The sequence below is a fragment of the Opisthorchis viverrini genome (genome assembly GCF_000715545.1).
Source record: "Opisthorchis viverrini unplaced genomic scaffold opera_v5_9, whole genome shotgun sequence".
Taxonomy (NCBI): Eukaryota; Metazoa; Platyhelminthes; class Trematoda; order Opisthorchiida; family Opisthorchiidae; genus Opisthorchis; species Opisthorchis viverrini.
In genome coordinates, this window is record NW_008751665.1 from 1967701 (window position 1) to 1987943 (window position 20243).

Sequence of the window (20243 nt, forward strand, 5' to 3'; positions counted from 1 at the left end):
TCGAAGCTGTATTTGGATGAATTAGTCCCCTCCGAATGTCTCGCTTATTCTTCAGCATTGCGGCGTGTTGTGCCCCAAAGCTTCGCACGTCTAGCTACTTCCCATACCGCTCTTCCAAGTTCCAGGTCCTTTCACAAAGTAAAATATAAGTTACAGTTTTTAAAACTTACCTAGACGTTGTCCCCGTAACGGACTTTTGGCGCCCAAATCCCCAATTCCGTTCTTCAGCTGGCTGTGGACAATTTGTTTTGGAGTGCGCGTTTTCCCCATTCGATTCAAGCGTTCTAACAAGCCGATGTGGTTTCGGATGAGACCGCACTCAACTCCAACTACGTTTGCTCTTCGAAGGAAATTGTCGATGGAGATTCTTCCAGTTCCTCTGAACTGAAGGGTTTTGTGCAGGCATTGCAGGTGAAATGGACCAGGAGCCCAAACATACCGTCTATGTGGTGTTCAGATCTCAACCCCGTGCATTAGTTGGGACAGCCCAAAGCATTCCATTGTTGACATTTATGCTCACGTGGCAATTGCTGCAGACGCGTTTCTCAAGGCAACCAAAACCCTGTTGGCTTTTGCTATTCGTACGTTTGTTTGGTCAGAATGTTTAAAGTCTGTGGATAAGATAACTCCATGCAGCACACCACCTCATAACCATTCAGCTGAATACCTATCGAACATCCAGTGTAGGCTAACCAGAGCCAAGCGCTTTGGAACTACCTAAGTTTAGGTCAAATCGAGGCGCAAGTGAACCGAACGCTCTGGGAGATCGCTGAGAAAATAAAGCGTAGTAGCATGCAATTATCAGCTCTAGGAACAGGAAACGTCTCGAATCGACCTGAGAAGCATCCAACCAGTATTGAGTTAGTATATATCCTTCGCAATGGTGAAACGTCTCTCCAACCACAATCCTTCGGTCACATTGTCATAAGTCATATGCCGGTGTCACACTCTGCTCATGTCGTCAGCAAGCTGACTTCGATGCTACCCGATTTTGTCTTATTCTTGTTTTCTGTCCAAACACAGCAGTCCAGATTTCATTCGATCACTTATTTACGACCGAGATCTTACGTGAAAGAAAGTTCTTCGGCTGTCTCCGAAAGCCCAAAGCAAAATTGCCATGCTATAACATGGACGTTTCGGGCATCACGTGGTGTTTCGGTCAATCGATTTGCTTTTCATTACATAGTTGTGCGTTCACCAGCATCGAGTCGGTCTGATGCGGGAACTCATTGGTCCACTATAGCATAATTCATTCCACACCCCCATACCAATGAGGACGAAAAATCTGCGAAGAGGTGTGATGGGGCAATAAATCATTTGTTCGAATTGCACCAGAAAACGTCATTCAATGACTGCTGTCGGTTGCTATAGTTACGTCTCGTGAGGCCGATCACTGCTGCTCGTCTGCGAACAATACTTGTCAAACGATGAATTGTACGACTAAACTTGATGGCAAAATATCGCATTTAGGTCACCAACCTTGCTTGAAATCAGTTTTATCAGTTCACACTATCCGGCCAATGCTAATATTAGTGGCGTTAACAAAACTTACTAAGCGCTACAAATCTATCGAAATCTTAAGCTCGCCAGCTCTTGTCTAATCCTTGTGAATGTACTCGATTGGTCTGAAAGAAAACTGCGGATGAACTTATCCAAGGTCAGTCATCCACTCAGTACTAGAATAGAAGAATCAAGTGAATCTCTTCAACGGAGTGCGCTGCACCAGGCCGCCTCACGTTCCGGTTGGTACGATATTCGAGATGTCGCAGTATAATTTCATAAAGGACGCTACTCACAAGGTTACTGAAAACACTTCAACGGCCCACAACCGGTTTCGCCCTTCTTGGGGCTCATCAGGTAGGCTCAGTTCCGAGTTTCCGTCAACCTGAACTGGACTGACTGCGACAAACACACCCATTTGTAAATCAATTTGGTTTTCACGGGAGACTCAAGTGAATCTCTCGTTTATGATGTTTTTTCAACCAAATTTGCTGCACCAGGCCACCTCACGTTTCAGCTGGTACGATATTCGAGATATCGCGATGCATTTTATAGACGTGTAGACTTAAAACACCATAAACGAAAGATTCAGCCGGGTTCCAGGCGAGTCTGCCATCAAAACCGAATTGGTATACAAATGAGTGTATTTCGCTAATTCCGTGTATTTTGGATTCAAGCAAATCATAGGTTTGACGGAAACCCGCCTGATGAGCCCCAAGTGGGCAAAACTGACCATGGGCTGTGGAATTTTTCAGCAACCTAATGAGTAGCGCATTGTGTCGGAACTGTTTACGTTGTATCGTCCTCCCCCTTTTAATCTGGATGATATGTGTTCGTACAAGAGCTTCGACAGTTCCCTCCGCGGGAACAGGCAAATTTATAAACAAGCATTAAATTGAACCAACAAAGGAGTTTTTCCTTTGACTCTTGCTTGGTGGTGGGATGTGGTTGGTTGGTTTTGGTGAGCAGAAGTAATGGGTTGGTGGGATGGAGAAGCGCGCGATTTCTTCAGGCAATACTGATTGGTCAGCTCTGCTTGGCCCGTCATTTGGCAATTGCATTTTAATGCCTCATTCTAATGGAGGATATACCATTCCTTTTGAACGTTTTTGTCTCTCGGCACTGGTGAAACTCGCCCTTTTCTTTGAGCATCACAGTATCTCACATCTTGGCTTTGGCTCTTTTCAAGCGAATGAGTCGTAAAGCCACTTGGCTGTTAACTTAGACCAGTGCATGTAGATTTACTGGTTGCCCAGCGTGAAAATTCAACGCTATCCAATATAACAGTCTCTCCTTTTTTGTTGCGTTTAGTTTAATTGTTTGTGATACTTTATTTTTATTCTGGACATCCTCAGGGGGGTTTAAACAGACACATCTTCCTGTCAAGTCAAACAGAAAGATCATCTGTCTCGATTTTAGGGAGTTCTTGTACACAAGGACCATGCTACCCCAGAAATTTCGAGTTGACCCTGTTTTTCGCCTCTGACTGACTACTGTTCTCCAGTGCTTTCGGGTATTTATCCAGACAAATTTGTTATTGTGAATCGTATTTGACAAACTTTGGAATACCGGCTGGTCTTTATGAACTGATTCCAACTTTCTTTTGTACTCATCTCGTTGTAAAATCACTCCGCCGGATGTCGAGAATATTTCCTAGCTACGGGAGCTTTTCAGTTTGGTTGATCGATAAGGATAGTGACCTTCAACCAGGTTGGACGTACGCCTCCTAGGTCATTCATCAAAACCGACCTTCAGATAACCGTTTACGAGGAAAAACATTCAATCATAGTTTCAACAGCCCGTCGGTTGTTGCTCGAATATGCGTCACTTAGTGCCACCCGTAGCTTATCTATCCTGTCATTTTATGAACCTGTCTGAATAGAATTTGGATTCTGGTTGTCGCACGTCCAGTGTATTCCGTAGTAGTTTCAGCTCCTTTTGTTTGCTCCCGGATTTTCGAAGGACATCAGTTGTCTTCAAAGGCGCGGTGCAATGCAGTGGAGTGCAGTGAAAACCACTGTTATTCAATATTAGGCTCAAAACTGGGTCAAATACAAACATCTTCATTCGTTGTTCGTTTCCATCAGAGCCCCTGAAGTTGTTGTCGTGATCAACAACTTTGTTTTGTTTACACTCGCCTCCGATGTAAGCTGGTCTCTGGTTATGTGCTTTCTGGTGTGAGGATTTCACTTCAAACCTTTTCTCGCGCGAGGGAAACTTTCTAAACGCACGATGCCCAGGACATCTAATCGCCATTTAGTCGGGCAAGGAGTGAACAACATTGAGTTAACACTAGTTGCTGTTGTTTTGGTGTGATTATACCGAATAGACAAAACAGGGGGGTGCTGACCTCAATTTTCTCTCTCATTAGGCCTCACTAACGTCTAGCGATGTACTTGAACCGCAGCCATGCTGGCTCAGTTGCTTCGACCAGAATAAACTCACCAATAGGGTGGAAGGATCTCCAACGCACACCTGATTTGTATCAGTTACTGATTTTGATGGTGTATGATGGAACGAGTCATACAGTTGTCGCATGGATCATTTGTAAGAACAGAGGAATGTAAGAACTGGAATGCTCCACTAATCGGAATGGTTATGGAAAGCATTTTCACTGTACTCTGAAGTCAGTATAGTACAACGCAGCAAGACATATTATATTATAGTGCAAACTGTGGTACAGTTTGGTGCAGAATTTTGCGGTGGGATACGGTGCAAGTTAGCTTTTATATGTAATGGCAGAACCTCTATCAAGATCATTTATTGGCCATCGATATTCGCCGCCGAAATTTGTAGACTTCCCCATGGTAGTCAACTTTGAGGTGACCATCAACTACGAACTGTTTCGTGAGTTTCTCGCCAGTTTTTATATCGGGTTCTCAGAACTCCTAGACAGTCGTGCTGCTTGCTGAGAGAGCTTCAGACGTTATTCATGCATAAAAAACAACAAAGTTCAAAGCTTGCGACAGGATCAGTTATTGATCACCGAATACTAGCTCTCCAGTAAATATCCAAACATTTTGCTCTTACGTTCCACCATGAATCCACTTACCTCTTCGGGTCGGTTGCGGCATCCAAGCGTTTGCTTTGGCTACAAACGGGCCCTTTCGTCATGGTCTATGAGTTTTCATGTGGATTCATGCCAGAATCAATATCAAAGATTCGGTAGAGAAACAGTGTTTTCGTAACTCACCTCATATAGAATGAGATAGTTCCGTTCTGAACTACAGTATTCTCTTCCAGGCCTTCATGGAAGAATGTATCGTTAATGATGAAGGTCGAGCTGTAGGCACCGATCGTGATTTCCTCGTTTGTTTTGTTTTGTTTTAACAAAGTGGAGCCAATGGCCATGGATGTGGGATACTAAACCCTAGAAGATCATCTTTTCTCTATGTATGGCACCAAGCTAGGCCCAAACCCTAGAAGACCATCCGTTATTTTCTCTATGTATGGCACCAAGCTAGGCCAAGCCATCTGGACTGTGTGTACAGTACACTGAGTATCGCTTTCTTCCATCCACGGTAGTGTGACCAACCGCTTATTGGATCTTGTGCTTTTTAAGTAACCTGGCTATCTAACGAGGTTCCCGCATGTCCATGAATTTTGAACGTGATGAGGCATTTACCACGTGTGCCAAAACCCCAAGTGCAAATCGAGAGAGATGTCTTTTGTCCGGGACACTTGTTAGCCTTCAGCAGAGTTCACTCCATGGCGCTGTACAGAGTTTGCAGCTATCTCTGGTTTTATCGGCGACCTACGTTGATAGATTGACTATGAAGGTTTAAACTAACTTGTGGTTAATCAAATGCGTCACATTACATCCACTGGTTGACTAGCGTGTGCATGAACCAACGAGTCTGGTAAGAGAAAAATTGTCCATTGTCGAGGCCCAGGTTGAAATCTTTGCGATGAACGCAGTTTGGGGAAAGGGGGAATTCGCAGCTGCGGACGACCCGGTTATGAGGTTGCGTTTCGCGCAGATGCGAATACAAGCCGAGTAAAACCATACTGGGCACAACAGCGCGATCTGCACATGACTTATTTGAAGATGACAATGTTGTGGTGAGGACTGTGAATTTAGGCCGGGACTTGATGACAAAAACCCGCCAGTATTATTCCTAACAAAGTATGTTGAGAAGCTAGCCTTCGGTGATGGAGAACAAGATCCTCGATTGCTCTAAAATGCTCCGATCATTGTACTCATTTTGAGCTAACCTTATTGGTTTTTTCTCACTTTGTCACACTTTGCTGCGTGCGAAAGCCAAATCAATCGTAGATTCAGTGAATAGCTACCCCGAATGATGTATGTTGGAAGTGTATACGTTTGAGGTGAAGGCTATGATAATAAAGTCGAGTTGAACGAGTGCTACTGACAAAACTTTGCACGCCACACTGCCGTAAATCATCCTCAAAAAGCAGACCGCTGGTTTTTAAACTCAAGCCCGGGTAGCCAGCATGGAAAGTATCAACGTCTAGCGCATGCCGATATATTAATACATTCCATTTTAAGTATACTATTGAACGTTTGAAACCTTCACTTGTGGTTGAACGGAAAATTTGATGCTAACTTGACGACAGTGGTCGAGTTGTTCGCTGAAGACAGTTGTTATTCATAGATAATTTCAGAGCAGACCAGTCCCGTTCAGCACTAATCTATGATAGCCCAAAAGACGTTCATCCATCCAGAAGGAGGGCTTTTGTACTTCTAACTGGTTCGGTTGCCTTCGAATGAACCTCGACCATAGATTCCAAACCAGTATGGAGCAGGATCCATAGTGCGGTGACAACTGATGGGATTTCGCCCACCCCCCAGTCGGATGTATCACGGGTTGGGGACTGTTCGGCCAAGACGACAAACAGGGAGAGTTTGGCTACATAAGCAACAGACCTTACTCACATGCGTGTCCGTTATTTCTGTCCTCACGATCCTCGTAACCAATGATCTCAATGTAACGAAATAACCTCCCGATTCTGACATCAGCCACTTTCCAGCTTTACCTCTGATAGTGAAAAAATCGTTCGGCCGTAGCACCCTTTCGAGGCCTAATTGCCATGCCAGCAGAAAGAAGCACGAGGGCTGCGATACTGCCAGGTTGCCCAAGCCTAGACAGAAGAGGTTGGGTTCGAACCACGGACCTTCCGGTCAATAAACTAGCGCTCTAACCACTGAGCCGTCTCGCCCCTACCTCTGGAATAATAATTGGAACTAGCCGCGAAGATGGAACGAACGTTAGGTGCAGCAGATTGGATATATCCATCCAACAGTTAGCTTTTGAGTCTAACAGTTATATTTCTTCAGATAGCTTGTCAAGCGGAATGTGGCTTTCTGCTAGTGCCACTACTGAACTCCTGAACATCTTTAGTAAGGGATACGACCTTTACAATGAACAAGCTTAATTTTACTCAACTTTTTATAACGACCGACTTATGATTCAATTTTTATTTCTGTGTATATTCACTCCCAGATTGAGTGCACGGCTTTCTGTTGATCTCTAGGGTAAACTGGAAGAAAGACTACCGCTTTTGAGCTTTATTCTACCAAAACGTTTTTTGACCGATTGGCCAGACGCCTTCGCCCAACTTCGTGCAAACCGGGATCGATTGGTCACACTGTTTGACGTTCATGCGACTCTGAAGCACCTATTAATCCGACAATATGGAGACCACCTTGATTCTGCGGTCAAATCTCCGCGTGGAACATCTTTATTCACTCCGATTCGAGAGAATCGAACTTGTGCTCAGGCATCTATTGCCCCGCATTGGTGTGTTTGTCTTCAGTGGTCCGATATCCGCGTCAGTTCGTTCCTGAGCGATTGGCCGCCCGTGGTCTATACAGCGGCACAACACATCCTGAGCTATGTGAATCAAATCGTACAAAGGATCAACTCTCATCGAGGAATGAGTGGCAACGTACAAAAGTGCCAGAAGATGGCACTGTCGAAAGTAAGTTCTCATTTTTGGGTTGCAGAAAAAGTCTGATCGGAATGTTACGTCGCACACTGCCAATGAATGACTTCTGGGGCGGATGGATCGATAGCGCACACAATCAACTGTCGTACGGTGCTGATAATCTCATTCCTTCCACCAAACTCTCATAGTTATCTTGTTTGTTAAGTTTGTCTTATGGGTTATTAAGGATGATCCGACGACATGGTTATGTATGACAGAACTACTGAGGTTTTCTCGTGTAAATAGAGACAACGCATGCTGAAAAGCCGAGAAGTGCTATGTAACCGTTTCATCTTTACTGGTAATTATTGGCAGTACACACCTCACGAAACTTCAGGGAGTTTTGTACACCTAAGCGCTCGGCCACGGGTGGCTGATCAGCGGTGTGGTTAACTTACATTGAAGTTTCGTGGAATGCGCACTGCATCTTAATTCCATCAAAGACAGAACAACTGTACAGTGCTTCTCGGCTTTTAGAATAGATGGGTCAAATCCCCCCACACTACCATCACAACTAATGTTCCTACGAGGGTTTCATGGTAGCCGTTAGTAAAGACTGCTCTACCACACTGCCTTTAATTACGCTGCTGAATGTACGCCTGTCGGACAAATGACACCTCTTCGCCCAACGCGCTACTACGCACAGGTTAAATGAAAACTTTTCGACAGCCCACTAACCCTTGGACCCAGTCCCTAAATTTTTACGATCAACTTTATTTAGATTGGACAGACAAGAAATAGCACACTTATTGGCTAAACGGCATGATGCTAACGTATTGTTCAAATGAATCTCACCATGAGGATGTTTTTTAACCGAGTTTGTAACACGCAGAACGCTTCATGGTTAAGTGTGACTGATACTCAAGATATCGAAGTATTTCTGTTGCTCGATATTACTTGCAAGTCGGCAGCTCACGTAAGCGTCGTACACAAGGTTTGATTGATTTTATTCCATCGAGACACACTGAGACAAACTGGACATAGTCGGAGCTAAAAACTCGTTTACATGGGATTAACGTTGGATACAAATGAATCTCTTGTTATTGTCATCCCATTTTGCGAATGTGTGTTCAATTTCACAAAGTTAGTATCGTCTATGGAGTAAAGAGGAGAACTTTTTGGGGCGTTATCAAGACGTTGACAGCCTGGGTCATGCACTACTGCCGAATTTCTATTTTATGTTACCATGAGGAAGCTACCGAGACCGATTTCAGGCAGCCGAAATTCAGTCAACACTCTGGACGTTCCATGTTAGATTGTTCTCCGAGCTGGAAATAACTCTTCCCGATATGACACCAGTTCTAAGGATGTTGAAGACGTGTTTGGACACCTAACTGACGACTTCTTCATTTTCGGGGCTCACCGGATAGACCCAGTTTTGAGATTCCCACCAATCTTGTCTCGTTTTTGAGCAACAACTTACACGTATGAAAATTAAGGTGAAGTTAACGGGAATTCTGACTGAATCTCTCATTATTGATATTTTGTAACTGATTTTGTTGCACCAAGACCTCCTCACTTTTCAGTTCGAGGGATATTCAAGTTTTCGAAGTATTTTTCTTGATGTGGCTCCACTTGTGAAAGTCATTTGGCGCTCACCAGGAAGATAGCGTTCCGGAATAACTCCGCAGAGTGCATCCTTGAGATTGACAAGCAGGGAACGATGTAAAAATGCAAGCGACAAACCACTGACGAAAAAAGATATAAGCTAAAGGTGAACCGTTAACACTATCTGCAAAGCCAAGTGAACTTTAATCAACAGTGGTATGCGCGACTTCATCGATCGACAGCCAGCCGATCGATGGTCAACTTGCCATCAGTGTATAAATAGACTAGTCATGTTGGTTGTGAGGATTTATGGCCTGCTTTTTGTCATCTTTTTGTTTCCTATTGATTTATTTTACTTTCTAACCATAGTAGACGAAAGCTTCGCATTTTAACTCGGCTAGTTTGTCCACCGGATGTGAGTGAAATAGACCGTGAAATGAACTATTTTCTGGACTGCAACACTTTTTAGATAGATTACAGGAACAACGATATGGCTTGGCGGGGACAAGTTGACATGTTAAGACTTATAGGACGGGAAAATGCTGCCAGCGGCAAAGAGTTCTAAGATTCAAACGTCATGGAAAGAAAGATATGGTAGTGCGAAGGGAAGTTTCGAGGCGGGGAACAAACAAAAAGTCCAGAATTTTTCAGCGAAGTCTCAGGTAAATGAAAAGTGTATAGAACCGGAACTTTGCTTAAAAAAACAATTCCCTGTCCGGTAAAATCTTTGGGGATCTTCCGAAGTTTTCGTCTTACGCAGCAGTCTTGTTTTACTTTATTCAATCGTTTTTGAGACCATTGAATGGTTATTCTACAACTTTTAATTTCAGTGTTATTTTTACCTCCGACCAGTGCTAGATTTTCGTACGTTCCCCCTATTAATGGAAGGGTGTTTTGGAACGAGTTGGACTGGATCGTTTCTACTTTCCCTTCGTTTTTCTGCTTCTCGTCCACGAATGACATTGTGTTCACCTTTTCAAAGCCGCCATTCATTCGCGAACTGCCAGATATGTAGACGATGTTTTTTGCAAACGAATCTAGTCCGTATTCTGTGTCAATTTTAGACAGCATTGACAAGGCAGCCACGAGTGCCTGTTTACATTCGAGGTTGAAGAAAAAAGTGTGTTATCCCCTTGTAGATGTGCCAACCTGGAATGGCAAGTGCACACTTTTCTCTAGCTTCGTCTCCCTTGAACCGAAACCAAACTTGGTGGGCCGCGAATCTGAAGGGTCAACAAATTTTATTCAAAAGCGATTCTAGAAAAAAGGTGTGATTACTCAGAAACATGATTCGGGAAAACTGGTCTGTCGAAAGACGAAAGAACTGTGTCAGAAAGACCTGTTCGTGTGTCCTGACCTCCAAATTTTGTCCGGCTGATGAAGTTCACATAAAAAGACTCAGCTAGGAACTTTGGAAGGGCATTGTTCACATTCTGCTCCCACGTATCCTCTATAAGCCGTCCTACGGTGAGACAAGGTAGCCTTTCTGGTCAGACCAAATTATTGTTCGTGTATCAGTTTGCTTTTTCGTATGTGGCCAGCTATTGTGGTTGGACAACTGTCCAAACAAATGCCGGAACAGCTGGTAACAAGCTTCCGGAATTGACCACTACCAGTCCCGCGTTAGCATATTTACGTGATACGGGTCCCCCTAAAATGCTGCAACGGCTTTTATACAAAACAAACAAAAACTTACTCATATGGTTGCTGAAACCCCCTTGATAGCTCACGACCGGTTCGCCTCTCTTGGGGTTCACCAGGTAGGCACAGTCTTCGGGTTGAAACCATACTGATAGTCTGTCCTATTTAGCTTCAAATTGACAGTCAGAAATTTGAGTTACTATTAAAAAGAAGGTACATGTAGATTCAGAGGACTGGCACTGCTAGACCGAATTGGGTTTCGTCTTCTAGCCGCGAATTTTACAGAATATGCAGGCAATCTTTTGATGTGGTTCACCGTGTATCGTGCCTTCACTTGTTTGATCTGAGGCCCGGCATTGCGTGGGAAACTAGCTAGGGACGGAGGATATCGTGAACCGTTTGAACCGGGACTTTCTGGGGCGGACAAACCGAACACCACGTAGGTTTCTGCATACACCCGGAAACGTAGCAACTGTATTGCCTCGAGGCCGGTAGCAAGCTTCCGGAATTCACCACTACCAGTCCCGCGTTAGCATATTCACATGATACGGGTACCCCCAAAATGCTGCAACGGCTTTTATACAAAACACTCGAAAACTTACTCATAAGGTTGCTGAAACCCCCTTGATAGCCCACAACTGGTTCGCCCCTCTTGGAATTCACCAGGTAAGCACAGTCCCTGAGTTGAAACCGTATTGTAAATCTGTCCTATTTAGCTTCAAATTGACAGTCAGAAATTTGAGTTACTATTAAAAAGAAGGTACAGGTAGATTCAGAGGACTGGCGCTGCTAGACCGAATCGGATTTCGTCTTCAAGCCGCGAATTTTACAGAATATGCAGGCAATCTTTTGATGTGGTTCACCGTGTATCGTGCCTTCACTTGTTTGATCTGAGGCCCGGCATTGCGTGGGAAACTAGCTAGGGACGGAGGATATCGTGAACCGTTTGAACCGGGACTTTCTGGGGCGGACAAACCGAACACCACGTAGGTTTCTGCATACACCCGGAAACGTAGCAACTGTATTGCCTCGCAGGCATTACGGGTGTGTTTTACCTACAGATACTCGCTTGTTCCGCATGTGGATTTTGGTTGCAGTCAGGAATGACCCATGAGTAAAATTATGTCCGTCAAAAAGCAGGATGGATGGATCAGCGATGTATTGTTGTAGGTATTATTTCCGAATATCCATCCATTTCTGCGGTTCTCAGACATACTGACGATCCCCAGTTTGCTCAGAAAATAAACACACGAATGGAACAGTAGGCAATGAGTGACCAAGAGTAAACAGTCATTTAGAACACCCATGTCTCTCTCGATGTGTATTCCATGGTTGTGTCTTGTCTAAGTGCCGATCAGTCGTTGGTGGCCGGACATTTTGGCCTTCAAATGCTAACCGGGAAGTCCCAAGTTCGAACCCCCCTTAAGATTGGTGAGGTCTGCACTGCTAATAATTCCCAGTAGAAATAGAACAACTGTACAGTGATGCTTGGCACTTCGGCATAGAGTGGGTTCTATTGCGGGACAAAATGTGACCTGGAAGTTGTTTTGAAGGCAGAATTGAGACAAAACCGAACTTGGTCATCTGATAATGCCAGCAAGCGCAACAAAACAGGAGACGGCAGGTCTTTTTGCGCAGCTGTATTAAAAACTATTCCCGCTACCTACCCGCAGTGTTTGTTTTTTATCTGCCTGGACAAAACTTCCGTCGTGATCCAACTCGCTAGTAGAAAAAACAACCTCAAGTAATTTTTCCTTTCAAACTAAAGCGTACTACATGAAGACAGAATGAAATTCTTGGGGAATCTTGAGATTCGCTCACCTTTTCTATGTGACCTATGTCCACTCTGGATTGACCGCCTTTGACTGGTTTATTCAGTTGTCGCTGTAGGAGAATTTAACCATCAGTCTGTAAGTGGCTCATAGAAGAAACAATTTCACAAGTAGATTGACACTTCCGTCTAAGAAGTCATCACTTGAGGAGCCAGTCAATACTTGATCACGTGATGTAGCTTCTGTGATTGAAGAATGATTGGTCCTTTGTTCTGTCTGACTGAGTATTAATCACACTGCTGATCAGTGGCTCGTTGTCAAACGGTTAAATGTTCAACCACTGACCGGAAAGTAGCCGGTTCGCAACTCTTTGTGGTTTTTTGAGAAGGATGAAGCAGCTTCTAGGCTTTTTAACATAGCTTGGCCTCACCGACAGTAAGAATTCTCATTGGAAATTACAAAATCCACCCTACACACGATCTACCTAAAAAGTGTTAGAGAACAAATGGAAGAATAAAAGCTTTTGATCACGTTATATCTTATGCGGTTTTCTTTTGAACCCATAGGATGTATATACAATAAAGCGCCTATTAAGATTCCGGTCATTCTTCGGTGCAGTTTCACATATTAACTAAAAGGTTTTCGAAAGTGTTCGTGTCGAAATGGATCACTTTACACGTACTGTGGTTCCAGATTCTTCCGCCGAAGTAGCCGGTTCATTGGGGGGCTATATTGTCCGTATATTTTAGAACCCACGATTAATATTACATCGCTCGGTGCTGAAAAATACGCCATCCCGCTTCGGACATATCGGTGTTTCGGTGAACAGTCGGCGAATTTTTTGCCATGCAGCGCTTTGTTTTTGACGAAAACGTTTCACCAGGCCAACTGAATAAACTGCCAGGCTAGTTAAATTGTAAGGCGGACAGAGGACCAATGGACGAGGCTTTTTCGGACCGTCAACTTGATAGTAGTAAAAATCCTTATTACTTAGTGTTAGATTAGGGGAATTCTAATCACCTTGAACCGAATTTTTGGGTCTTGCTGTTCCCAGTTAGGACACTGGTGGACCGTATTCTTGCCTGATGAAGAGGCGTCGATTGCAATAACATTCCGTTACTGATACGATTCATAATAGAGACAGGGGAGTTTGGGGGCCTTGGAAATGAGTTGCTCTGACCAAGTTACGGGAGAAACCACCAGGTAGGTCGGTTAACCAGACGAGAGTTTTGGGAGGCCGTCTTTCATGAAATGTCCGAAATACCGTAAGAACAACAAGCTTTGATGAAATATTCTTCCTGAACGGCTGGCACGAACATAATCGCGTGGAAAGGAGGTAGTTCTTGCCAACACCTTAGTTCCATCGGAGCCGAACTTCTGAAATGGCAAATTCTGGATGAAATCGGAATGAGAGGAAACAAGATGCATAGAGTTATGCGATTCAAGGATGGCACGAGCGCCCTTTGGAGCGTCGAAAGAAACCTACGAGCAGCTCAAAATCTCTGAAGGCATCTATGCAGCGTGAAAGATATTACACACTGTCCAACATAAATTTGGACCAGCTTTTCTTAAGCTGAAAATGGGTCGCTCCAGTCTGCATTCAAAGATCGACTATTCAGCTATTTCTCAATATGTTCAAACCAAGGGGCTTCAGGTGAATTTCTCCGTCTGCTTTTCACTTAAGAGTTACTCAAGAGTACAACGTGGCCACGACCATACCATTATGAGAGAGAGAGAGATAGAGCGAAGGAAGTCAACAGTAATCCAACCAACCATAAAGCATTCACTCGTATTGGGGTGAGATGGACCAAGTGGTTAGAGCGCAAATTTACTGACTGGAAGGTCCGTGGTTCGAACCCGACACCTGCCCCTCGACTTCCTCTGTCTAGGCTTAGGCAACCTTGCAGTATCCCGGCTCTCGTGCCTCTGTCATTTGGCATGGCAGCTAGGCTCTGAAAGGGTGCTACAGCTGAACGATTGTGACCTTTTCACTCGTATCGGTGCAGCGGGCAAACTCATCGTACGCCTTCGATTTTCCTATCTCTCCTTATATGCTCTACTTGTAATTTTCACGGAGGAAACGTTTCGACGAGAGAAAAGAAAATTACCAAGCAATATGAACATTGGATTAGCCAAAAGGACAATGGAGCCCCCAGTAACGGGTGGTTTCAATCCTAGGACTTTCCATTTCCCTCCAAACCCTTTCACTCCCTGTCTATGGGGAAATACGTCCACCTGCGGGCAACACTGCTCTTTTTGCCACGGTATATCACGCGTCATCCCGTTTCATCCAGTCGCTCTTTTGTTGAAAGAGTCAATGAAGATAATATGTTAGAATATTGGTAAATTGGGTGCTTTCGTTGGTAGTTAACCAGATGGATATTGATCTGTGTCGAGGAGCGGACGTTTTGTCGCCAGTCTAGGAGAAATCACCAGTGCGTGGTTGGATGGGCAGTTCTTCTTTTTATGTACAGTTTTCAAAGAGCAGCATGAAGCCTCTACCAGATTAGCTGTTTATAATCACCCCATAGACAGTCTGGCTGGTTTGTTCGTGTTTTGTGCTGCGTCGTGATCTACATTTTTATTTGATTGGTTGACGGCATACTCCCAATTTTTGATAGCCAACTGTCTCTGCCGACTGGTTAATATGATAAATTTTGGGTAAGAGGTCACAGCATTCATATTTGCACACTGAGTTACTGATTCCAGACTCAGTTAATCAAAGCAATGTTCATTTCATGGAAGAATCCCGTTTCTTGTATAACGACCACACACAGTAAGAAACTTTATGACATTGATAGAGTGGTGCCTGCAAATTAAAAATACATTTTTTCATTGTTTAGCCACCAGAGTTTTGAAACTAGCGGTATGAATAGGATGCACGACTAAGGCTTCAACATTTTCATCCAACTTGAATCAAACCGCAACAAATGTGGATCTTAATGCAGTGTGCCGTGTTTACTCCTTCTCATTTAACAACTGGAATCCGAGAGTTTTCGCCAGCACTTGTTAAGTTTCACACTCTTTCCCTGGTGCTTTTGATACCAAGTGTAGTGTGGAGCAAAACTTGCCTACCGCAAGTAACCCTCTCGTTTACAATGAATTCTGATTACATACTCCAATGTGTTTGATCGATTTTCTGTTCTGACAGATTACTTCAGCAGAACGGGCTTCCATTTCAAAAGATGTTCTTCGCTTCCAGCACAGTGCAGATATAGACGGACGCTTTCCTTTCTTTTCAAACTATGTGCCAAAGCTGGACAACCAGGCCTCATCTGTATTCCGTCTTCATGTTGTCCTTGAACCTGGATCAGCCCATTTTGAGAGCACAGTCCATGTGAATATGACTTCAGGCTTGCCAGAACGACACCCCATTGAGATTAGTCGTCTGGATCCCTATGAATCAAAGGCTTGGTGTGCCCCAACCGATCATCTTCCGGAGTTCAGGCGGTTTTGTGTATGTGGAGCCCGTGATTGAGCAACACACTATTGGTACTGTATGGTTTTTTTAAAAAAAACATTGATCTTTTCCACACATTGGCCCAGCTTCGACCATGGGAGCACTTTGGTTGTTTTGCTACGACTGTTTTGGCGATAAATAAAGCACATTTTATCTGACAAATTACTAAAACTGATGATTGTGTGCGGAGATTTTCAATGGAGATTTCATCCTGTTTTTGAAGTCAATCTATGCCAAAATCACAAGAATCTCTGTGCAGCTGTTTCATTCTTGTTAAGAATTGTAAGCGGCGTGCATCTGACGAAACTCAGGGAGTTTCCAATCCGCGGCCCCCTCACCAGTAGTTGAACGCTTAACCGTTTGGCCACAAGCGGCTGGGCAGCAGTGTGATTAGGTCTCACTTAGACAAGACTTGGTGCCACTCATCCTTCAGTCACAGAAACCATATCACGTGATCAAATATTGACTGGCTGCTCGAGTGAAGACTCCTCAGTTTCACTATTACAGGCTAACTATAGATTGAAGGTGATCTGAGTAGTGTGAGAGCCAATCATCCTACTGATCAGTCAGTCGTGGCCAAACCGTTCAACACACTGGCCGGAATGTCTCGGGTTTGGAACTACCTGAATTCGATCTGTTGATAATTGCCAACAAGGTTCAAACAGCTGCACAATGGTTCTCGGCTTTTCAGTATAGAGTGGCTTTATTGAAATGATGAAATGAAATTGATGAAATATCGATTGAAAACTACCAAAAGGCACAAAGCTGCTAGCTGTAATTGCAGCCGCGGCTTTTTCCTGTGCAGAATTTGATTTTGTTACGTTTAACAGACCAACAAATTTGTACGTCTATCGGTTACCAGTTACCACGTAGATTTCACTAAGCAAAACACCAGTTTCGGAAGAGAGGGGCGGAATAGTTGGCAAGTCTTGTCCTGATTATTTGGTTTCCATCACTTCGATGCTATCGATCAATCCATCCTCAAGTAGACCTCTAAGTGTTCCTGCGAGCAGATGTTTGATTGGAGAATTGTATACTTTCAAGTTTAACGTTACATATCGTGTGTGATTCCACACGGAACGAAATCCCTTTCGAAGCACTCACTGTGGGGATGTTTTCCGGATAAGTCCGACAAAAAACGAACCCCGCCATTCCAAAAGATTAGAAAAAAAGAGGATATGAAATTTGTACTTTGAGTTTTTTATGGAGAGGGTGAAATTGGGACATGTTATTAATAATTTGAATGAAGAAGTCCCTTTTTCGGTACCTTTGACTCCAAACGAATTCACACAAGTAGCTGTCCAATAAAGATCGATGCATTCCGCATTGGCGTTTATTCTGCATCATGTAGACGTGCCAAAGAGATTCGATGGTTTGTGTGTGAGCTCCGGTCGTTGGATCCATAAAGTTTTCGGTATGATTAACCGTTTCATGAGTATAATTCATGTCAGTCATCTTTTGAATTCCTTCATATGATTCCCACGTATCGGAGATGATGATTGAGCCGGGAGTGACTCAGGCCTGGATTGTGTTCATCAAAGTGGCCGCAATTCGATCTGGCACTGCATACATGAACACCTCTTTGGTTTCCCGACAGATCCCTCCGAAAATCCACTGCTGCGGAAGGACTCGCCCTGCGTGGTATTTACGGCGAGATAGTAGCGTTCCATCGTTCTCGACTCGTAGACCTGGGCCGCCGATATCTGTTGGAGTCTGCAAAAGCCGCCGGGCGCAAACTTCGCACAGAAAGTTCTTCCAGTCAACAGCGGCTATGTGGCTAATAAATAATTCCTCTGAGCAAAATTCGATTTTTGCCAAATTTTCGGACCAGCAATAAATGAATAGAATTACTGTCCTATACTATATCCTAGACCGCTCCGGCCAAGTTCCCTTTCGACTACTGTCTCTTTGTCATGAACCAGAGTTGAAAGGGTCAAAAAGTTCATTTAAGGTTTTATGTCCGAACGGAGAAAATGTCTGCACAAAATGAGCGTAGATGCGGATAAGGAATTGTTTTCATCAAAAATATGTCAAGGTTGTGTACGTACACTGAAGTGGAAATGGCAAAAAGTGGCGGAGCTTATCTGGAAAAGATCCCACTGGGGTTTACAGCCAATACTTACAGAGTAGTGGGTCTACTTATTAATGAATAGCTCATTCTGGTCATGTCGTGTTCATCACAGCTTTTGAGGCATTTGGTTACAGTATTGGCCGTTATGTGGTGACCGAGTCGGAATGCACGACTGATCACAATACAACGGTTTCCTCTCAGTCTCGAAGTTGATATCATGACGGCGCAGCATTCCGTATTACAGCAACAACTGTTTGTTCGTCCGGATAATGTGTAGAGCCATCTCCATGTGTAGCATGACTTCCCATGTGGGTTCGGCCAGGTGATGCTGGCTCCTGGTAAACAAAGCCTAATCTCGGGCGACTGACTGCCTTGTTCTTTGTCCCAGGGACCTATGTAACCTAGTAATGGAATACACTGGTTCGCAGACCAGTTCGGCGTTAGTGGGAGACCAACTGAATCTCTCGTTTATTAATGTGCTCCTAACCAGATCCAAAATATCGCCTTGATTGTACACCTTATTCAGAACGCTGATGAAAAATCTTCAGTAGCCCACTACCGGTTCCGTCCTTCTTGGGGTTCTGTCAGCTAGACGAAGTCCCTTAGTTTTCGTCAACTTCATGTCATACTCAAACCCACATTGGACGCACTCCCAACTAGTATGCAATGTGAAGACAGTTTACTTCGACATTTCGATTAAAATGCCCTCAGTGCACCGCGTTCATCTAAATAACAACATGACCGAGGGATTCCATCGAGTCTCCCCTTAGCACCAAAGCAGTTTACAAATGGTTGTGTTTCTCAGATCCATTACAAGTTGGCGTTCACCTAAAACATACATCTGATGGAACCTCGTAGACGGCAGCCATCTGATCAACCCGAAGGCGAAGGGGCGTAGTAAGCAGTTGGCTGTCGAAGGGATTTCATAAACCTTGTCATTGATACCTTATGTCAAGACCAGTGTAGCCTGTCAAGTTTCCAAGGGAACAACAAACGGAAGAGCAGATCTTTAGGTGAGAAAAGGAAACTTGAAGCGAAGTTCAGTTTGATTCACCTCTGTGAGGAATTAGCCTTCAAATGGACATGTTTTCATTTTACTGGAATATTTACTTGTCGGCAGGGGAAGCTACTCATTTCATTCAGTCGGTTGATGGGGTTACAATGAACACTCTGGGGACGTGTATCACGTTGGAGCTGTCGTGAATAATTTGGGAGGTTTGTTTTCAACCATTTATCTATGCAGGTTAGAAGCAATAACGAAAATGCTTCTCCGGAACTTAAAGGAGGGTCAGTAAAGCATCTGTATCAACACTAATGTTGCTGTATTTGATGATGATGATGATGACAATGGTGATGATCGAGGATTCCGTGTCGTAAACCCCGAGAACAACCCGGTCGAGAAGAATGTCATTGATTCGCTTCGCAAAGCTGTTGAGTGATCCGTAAAAATTGGGGAGTTTTCGCCGTCTTGTTGCGGAAACTTGATACGAAGTGATGCAGACCTGCACAATTTGACTTCGGTGACGGAAGTTTGATTTCCCGGCTTTCAGTTGCAAGCTGGTGTAGACGTTTTTAAGCAATCGAGAAGGGAATGTCGATTTGGTGATCTCAAACTCGATTTTTTTCAACTCAGCTAAGTCGATTACACATTCTTCAAAGTCAGAGTGGCTTTCAATTGAGATTCAAGTCCATAACTTGCTTTACCGCGTAAAGTTGTCAGTCTAAAACCAGTAGACATTGTTGAACACACTCCACATGAAAACCCTGTTTTTCCCGTCATCATCATCATCCGAGTTGATTCTGACCACCCCATAAATCTAGTGCTAAAACCTCAAGTCAAGCGCTGATTGGGCGGAACTTATCAGTGTGTTCGTTAGAAATTACTGAGTTTAGCGAAGAGACCAGACTTACGCGCCTTTAAGACGCACTAGAGGATACCCATTCAATATCCACAGGTCAATAGCGTCGTCAATAGATGGCAAGTACAGTCTCCTGACCTTCCGGACTGGCACGTGGCAAGTCGTTCCCCAAAGTTGAACTTCTATAATGGTCTGAATACAATCACATTGTGGTCGAGCGGTTGAACCAACTTCTTTGGTCGAGAACCTTATTCATCCTGCTGCTTGGCCCTGACAATATCTCGGCCCACATACAGGCAGGACAGATGAGCACAAGCATGTGACTGGTTTACTATTGTGCCTTAACTCTCCTCCTGCCCCGTTAGGTAATCAGTCCTACGTGGACCCCAGCAGTAGACAGGTCAATCAGGCCCTTGAGAAATCGATACGTCGAATACCACTGC

General features: G+C 44.1%; 1 protein-coding gene across 1 annotated transcript in view; it reads left to right on the top strand.

The window, feature by feature from the left end:
• T265_00886 (hypothetical protein) overlaps window positions 1-16030 on the top strand; it is a gene marked incomplete at both ends in the record, with an annotated part of 54146 nt that extends 38116 nt beyond the window's left edge. The window contains 2 exons of the mRNA XM_009164781.1: window positions 6997-7443; window positions 15562-16030. Of these exons, the coding sequence (XP_009163045.1) occupies window positions 6997-7443; window positions 15562-15888 (774 nt within the window). The remainder of the gene's footprint in view (window positions 1-6996; window positions 7444-15561) is intronic.
• Between the last annotated feature and the right edge of the window lie 4213 nt (window positions 16031-20243).